Source organism: Talpa occidentalis, unplaced genomic scaffold, assembly GCF_014898055.3.
Source record: "Talpa occidentalis isolate TD23 unplaced genomic scaffold, MPIMG_talOcc4v2.1 talOcc4.2, whole genome shotgun sequence".
Taxonomy (NCBI): Eukaryota; Metazoa; Chordata; class Mammalia; order Eulipotyphla; family Talpidae; genus Talpa; species Talpa occidentalis.
This window is the reverse complement of record NW_023602073.1, coordinates 29,020,487-29,027,578: the sequence shown is the minus strand read 5'-3', so window position 1 is coordinate 29,027,578 and position 7,092 is coordinate 29,020,487. Positions and strand designations below refer to the sequence as shown.

At 52.3% G+C, this 7,092-nt stretch overlaps 1 protein-coding gene across 1 annotated transcript; it reads left to right on the top strand.

Moving 5' to 3' along the window:
• Positions 1-608: 608 nt before the first annotated feature.
• On the top strand, positions 609-6,366 carry TRIM26 (tripartite motif containing 26). The gene is given in 5 exon segments (XM_037518604.2): positions 609-1,151; positions 1,333-1,428; positions 2,340-2,366; positions 2,368-2,574; positions 6,340-6,366. Coding segments are annotated over 5 exon segments (795 nt in total). The 5' UTR covers positions 609-713.
• The last annotated feature ends 726 nt before the right edge of the window (positions 6,367-7,092 follow it).

Genomic DNA, 7,092 nt, shown 5'->3' with positions numbered 1-7,092 from the left:
AGGGCTCCTTATGAAGAGTTGTGCACCTTGTGCCCAGCACAGCTGAGGGAGCACTGTGTGCACACTGCACAATGTAGACTTGTGTGTTTATTAGGACAGTTTCCAGCAGAAAGTTACCGGGGTATCTTGCTCTGTCAGTTGGTAGGAATGCTGTCTACTCTGTCAAGCTGCCCTCTGCGGCCTAAGTTTCCTCCTCTGTAAAATGGTCCTCTGGTACTGTTGGGGCCTTGTAGGAGCTGTCGGTGTGACTGGCTGTTGCTGGAGCTGGTGGCCCTGTGCCAGGCAGCACCTCTGCCTCTCCTATGTGCCCACTCCTGACTCTGTGTCTTTTTTTTAATAGAGGCACATGTTTTATTTATTTATTTATTTGTTTGTTTGTTTGTTTTGTTTATACATGCACTGGGTACAGTCAGAAGCGCGGGAGGGTGAGAGAATTCACCAGAGCCAGAGCGGGGAGCAGAGCAGGCAGAAGGACCGAAGCACACTGCTGAGGGGAGCAGTGGGCGGCAGGAGAGGTCTGCGCGCCATGTGGGACCCTCCTCCGGTGGCCGGGGAGCAGCCGGGGATCGAACCGGCGCTGCAGAGACTGAGGCAGCTTTGCAATCCAGCGCTCAACCGCTGCGCCACCGGGGAGGCCCCCTGACTCTGTGTCTTATCCCCAAGGAAGAGAGGACCTCACTAGTGAAGAGGGAACCCTCAGAACCGAGGACACCATGGCTGCGTCAGCCCCTCTGCGGACCCTGGAGGAGGAGGTGACCTGCTCCATCTGCCTCAATCACCTGCGGGACCCGGTGACCATCGACTGTGGCCACGTCTTCTGCCACGGCTGTACCACTGACATCCCCTCGTTCATGCGCAGCCGCCCCATCTGTCCCCTCTGCAAGAAGCCTTTTAAGAAGGAGAACATCCGGCCTGTGTGGCAGCTGGCCAGCCTGGTGAAGAACATCGAGCGCCTGAAGGTGGACAAGGGCAGGCAGCAGGGAGAAGCGGCCCAGGAGCAGTCGGACGTGCAGCTGTGCGAGCGGCACCAGGAGAAGCTGTACTACTACTGCGAGGACGACGGGAAGCTGCTATGCGTGATGTGCAGGGAGTCGTGGGAGCACAGGTCCCACACGGCCTTCCTGATGGAGAAGGCCAGGTAGCTGCACAAGGTAAACCCTCCTCACAGCGGGGTGCTCTGCCACCCCCTTAGGATCTTGGCTCTGAACTCCTCTGGAGTCAAGCCTGGCTGAGACCCTCTGAAAGCTTCCTGTTGGCTGAGAACTAAGCCCAAGTCTGCCCTCCCGCCCCAGCCCAGCGTGTCCACCTGTCCCACTGCCTGTTTTTCTACAGGAAAATATCCTGAAACACCTGAGTAGCTTAAGGGAAGACCGAGACAAAGTTCAGAACTTACAGACAAAGGGAGAATCTGATATCACAGGTACTCTGGTAAGTCACGCTGTTAGGAGAAGGCCCCAGATTATTGGCCTTGGGAAGCAGGGGTGCAGCTGGGGCATTGCGGGGCTGGGGTATTGCTGGGAGGCAGCTCAGCACCTGGGAGGGTGAGCCCCTGCCAGGTGGCTGGGAGCCCTGGGGTATGAGCCCAAGCCTGCGAGTGTGAGCCGTGTGGCTTTTGGTCTGTTTCCCCATCTGACAGTGACCAGTCTAGAGGTCAGCCGAGGTCTCTTCTCTGTGACTCACCTCTGCTGCAGGTTGTGGCTGGTAGCTGCTGCTGGTCTGCAGAGGGCGCCAGTGTGGGGAACTGAGGAAGGCCTGGTTTGTTCTTTAAAGAAGGGGAGGAAGACAGGATTCCTGAGTTTGGAGGGGAGCCAGATGGCTTGACAAGGAAGGAACTGGCTTCAGGGGAGTACCTGAGTCTAACCAGTGTAGGCGGGCACACCCTGACCATGGTGGGGAGAGTTGGAAGCAGGAAAAGAGACAGACATTCCACACTTCCAGTGACAGAACAGAAGGCAGGCTCCATGGCAGGGATGGAATACATTCAGGTATTTTACACATTAGGAGGGAGCTGAAGGGAGGATAGACTGGGCTTGGATGAAGTTAGCTAAGGAAAGCTTCCTGAGAGGTGGCAGATCAGTGTTCAGGAAAGAAGGGTGCTGGCTCTCAGAGTTCCTTAAAAGGCCATGGAACATACCAGGTTACCTGGAATAGAGTGGGCTGACCATGTGCTGTCAGGAGACCAAACAGATTTACTTACTGTGTCTTTGAGGCTGGGTGCTGAGAATTGGTGAATGGAGGTAGATAGCGGGGAAGAGCCAGCTTTGTGTACCTCCTGGAGGGATTTTTCACCTAAGGCAGCAGCGTCACCGTCACCCCTCCCCGCCCTTCCATTCCTGTAGGAGAAGCTGCAGGAGCAGAGGGAGGAAGAGCATCATGGCTGAGTTTGAGCAAGGCCATCAGATCCTGAGGGAACAGGAACAACACCTGCTGGACCAGCTGGGGAAGCTGGGGCAGGAGCTCATATAGAACAGGGAGCAGTACAAAGCCAGGAGTGCTGAAGAGTTCGCCCGGCTGACACAGGTCATCTCTGAGCTGGAGGACAAGGCACAGCAGCCGGCTGCAGAGCTCCTGCAGGTGAGAGACCTCCCCAGGGCTGGGCCCCTGTCACCTGCTTGCAGGACCATGGAGAGCCTCTTCCTCTCAGGGCCTTATGTTTTCATCTGAACCCTGGGGATGATAATCCTTACCCACCCTACTTATTCCAGTGGCCACATAAGCCTCCAAGAGATAACTGGCATGGTGTCACTTCAAAAGCTAAATTTTCACCAAAAATGTTTAAAATGCTAAAAAGTACTGTAGGAATAGAAGGAAAAGTTAGTATTTTCTTTACTGTCTTCATTCTCATCACTATGATCATGAGCCTGTTGGAACAAGTCATTGGCAGTCACTTGACCAGTACTGGCTTTTTATGGATCTGGAGATAAAGAAGCTTGCAGCGTCGGGGCTTAACTGTGGCTTCTCTCAAAGACCCCAAGGATCTAGAGTCAATGGGCAACTGAAGAAGGGAGATAGATGACTGAGGTTTTCTTTGGGACTGTAGAGAATTACCCTCAGAGAAAAAGGTGCGTGGGGAGCGGGCAGTCCTTCTTGGAGGAAGCAGCTTCGATGCTGAGAAGGGAGAGCTGTGGGCTGGAGTGCAGGGTGCCAGTTTGAAACAAACGACAGCTCACTCTGGATCCTCACACGTCCCTGAATGGGGCTTGGGCCTTCAGAGAGGGGCTGCTAGATCTTTCCACCCTCAGTGGCCAGAGAAGGCCATGGGTGGTCTTCTCACTTGTGTGGTTTAGGCTGACTAGGCCTGTCTGCTGCAGCAAACCACCCAAGGTCCCCCCTAGGAACTGTTGTCCCTGGCCAGCGGCAGTCTCCTAGAGTCAGCCTCGTCTGCCTCTCCATCATGGGTCTAGCTGGGGCATCAGGCTTGCAGGGATTTAGGACTCTGCTCTCCAAGGGCCGGAGAGCTGAAGGGGGTCTGTCCCAGACCAGGAGGGAGGTCAGGAATCCAGCCTAAGCCTCCATCCAGGTGGCCTGACTCCCAAACCTCTGTGCTCTTGTTCTTGTCTCTTTTGGTCCCAAATGTCTCCCTGGCTCCCTCCAGGTACGTGCTGTTCCTCTCAGACTCGGCCTGGTCCACTTGCTCCCTCTCCCCCTCCTCTTCTCCTTCCAGCTCAGGGACACAGATCCCTCTTTCCCTGTAGCCGCCTCCCTGTGTGGTGCCCTTGCTCCTGGAACAGAGGATCATGGCTGGGGGTACTGGTGGGGTCTGCCCAGAGGGCATCCTCACCCCAATTCACCCAAAAAACCTTGTGGGCCAAAAGAGGCCCGGCCTTTAGTGCTTCGAGACCATTCAAACTGGGAGAGAGGAGGAGGTACGAGGAGAGGAGAGAAAGTGGGTGTCTACTTAAAACCAGTGCATGGAGTGTTGTACGGATGGGTTTTTGTTTGCGTGTTTGTTTTGGTTTGCTTTTGCTACAAGGAAGTGGGACCGCTGACTTCCTCGTTGCTGTTAATATTTTCCCAGACAGTAAGAATAAGACCTGATTAAAATAGAGGCCTGATTCAAAAGTCTGGTAGAGAAATTCAGGTGAGAGCAAGAAGCAGCAAGACAAATGATGTAAAACCGTCCTTTCAACAAAGGTGATAGACAAAGAAAGATCAATGGGCTAGGACAGTGTTAAATCAGGACAGTGTTGAAGGACAAGCGTGCGGAGGTCAGAGACCTCCTCTGTCAGATACTGGTCAGACACCGACATTCTCCCTATGCAGTCCTGGATGGCGTTTAGGGGTCAGGTCACACTCTGCCTCCTTCACTGTGGGTCACCGTCCACCTATGTGTGAAGAACCTTCCCGAGTGCTCTTGTTGACACCCACGTGTGTCCCATGCCAGAGGTGGGCCCTGACTGCTGTCCCCACTTCAGCTCTCCTCTTGATTACCCCAGGAGTGTCAGGGTGGTAGTTCCTGAGCAGGCCGCTTCCCTTGGAGGCCCTGTGATGGCTGCAGGTTGCCTTGGGCACCCCATCTCCCCTTCTGTGTGTGGGAGGATTCCTGTACCTGTCTGTATTCCTATATTGGTCCCTCTCTGCACTGCTCACAACCTTTAACCTTAGATAGCCTCATTCTCTCCCTACTGTTCTAGCAACTTCCATGTCACAGAATATGCCCATTGACACCACCCCCCAAGCCCTTCTCCCCACACTGCCTATTCATTTACTCGTTTACACAGCATTTCTCCGGGGATAAAACTCATGCTGCAGTGGCTGTGGACAGCTCCATAGGTTGTGTGTTAACCCCTTGTGCCTGCAGGGAGGCCCATCAGCAGACTTTTTGGCACACATTTTGTCAGAGCTGTCGTCCATTCCCCTGAAGCTGCCTTGAACTTACTTGTTTTAAGGTACAGATTAGAAGAATTTGGCAGAAACTTACAACCAGTCTCTGGGCTACTGTTTCATTGTGGGGATGGGGATGTCATGATTTCTTACATGGCTGCCCCTGGAGCAGACCCCCACATTCCTCCTGGGACTTTGAAACAGCAGCAGCCACAATTTGGTGCTAATGTAACCAACAAACACTTTGGCTAAAGCTGTAGACTGTTAACAGATGGTGCTCCCTGGTGGGGGTTGCTGGTGAGGATAGATAGCCCCAGGGAAAATGCTAAAAAGTGGGGTGGAGCAACAGATGAGTGATTTAAGTGACTGCTGGAGGAAGCTTCCTGATTCAGCTTTTCAGGATTTAGTGTGAGGGGTCAGTAGATTCTGGCCCTGAAATACCCTCAGGGCGACTGTCCCTGAGTTGTTATCAACTGTTTTCCATCTGGTTGTCCCACTAACTTCTTGGAGTGTATTCTTAGTGTCGTAGTCAAAGTTGGGTTCACCACCACCACCACATCCAGAATTCAGACGAGGAATAAAAAGCAGTTTCATTATTATAAAGGCTGTTACCCCAAAATTGCAGTCATTGGTTCCTTTCACATCCATTTGACTAGAATTTAGTTGCATGATCAGATCTGGTTACAGAGGAATCTGGAAATGTCTTTTGTTGGGTGGCATCTGCCCAGCTATTATTCAGGGGCTCTATACTAAAAAGAAAATGGGGGACTCTCTGGTGGTCCAGTGGGTTGAGTGCAGCACTGTGAAGCTGTCCTGCAGCGTGGGTTCGATTCCCAGCTGGCCAGGGAGATACCCACATGGCGCGGCAGACCTCTTCTGTCTCACCCGCTGCTCCCCTCAGCAGTGTTTTTTGTCCGTCTGCCTGTTCTGCTCCCCACTCTGTCTCTAGTGAATCCTCTCACTCTCCCACGCCTCTGGCCTGTACCCAGTTCTTGTATAAATAAATAAATCCTTAAAGTTTTTAAAAAAATAAAGAAAAAAGAGAAAATGGAGGCTGGATCCTGGGTATTACTTAGTAACCTCAACCACATGCCAATTAGACTACATATACATATCACATATATTCCTTCTTGAAAACCCTTTGCTGGCTTTGGTACATAGAACAAAATTTGAACGCCTTAGTAGGCCTCCAGCCCTGCCTGATCTGGCCCTTGTCTTCTTTGCCAAAACATTCCCACCTGCCTTCTTCCCTTCCTGTCACTACCTTCTCCCTCTTCAAGTCTCAGCACAAGTGCTATCACCCCAGAGAAGTAGGCCTGGTACCCCTACCTCCATTTTCCCTGTCACTGGGATTATTTTGTGTTTTCTTGTTCTATCCAGTGCTGCCACTGGAATGGCAGCTCCCTAAGCAGGGGCCTTGCTTGTCTGGTCATTGATGCATCCCTGGTCCTAGTACAGTGTTGGGACATTTGAAGGAAATCTTCATTCTCATTGATGCTTGTGCTTCCCTTCCAGGACTCCAAAGACATCTTGAACAGGTAAAAGCTTCCTTTCCACTATGTACCTCCTTCCCCTGTGCCTCTGCCCCTCCCCCTTGACCCACTTAAATTAATGGGGATCAATAAAGTTCCTGAATCCCATGATTCATCCTGAAGGCCTTTCCTCTCTGAAGCAGAGCAAATCCTTGAGAACTGGAGTCTTGCTCTCCACCCGAGCAAGTTCTCTGTGTATCCCCTTCTGACCCTCTCTGTGTCTGAGACGGGGAGAGGGTGGCTTTATAGACAGTACTCGGCAAATGGTCTCCTGCCTGTCCTGAGCCCTGACTCAACCCTGGGTAGTTCCTTGGTATCTTTGAGGCCTGTTTTTTCTGTGCATTGACAGGAGATATCATTCTGTTTCTTAAATATTGCCATGAGGACTGAGTGGAATAAAGAGGAGGAAGTAACAGATTGTGCCTGCCTCCTCTCAGGTTACCCCGGAAGGTCTGGACTGAGATACCCTCTCTCCAGTAGTGAAGAAGAGAGCACTCTCAGATAAGCTTCTGTCTCTGCAGCAAGGCCTGCAAGAGTTCCAAGGTAAGTGTTGGCACAACTCCAGGTGGGAGCCAGGAGCTAGGCGCCACTTTAAGGGAGGAGACTGGCTCCTCCATTGTTCTTGAGCTCAGTCCTGACCCCTCATTCCTCTCCTGGTTGTTTTCTCTTCTGGGATCCCAGGAGGGAGCCCTGGTCATGAAATAAAGACTGAGTAAGAAATGGACTTTCAGTTTGC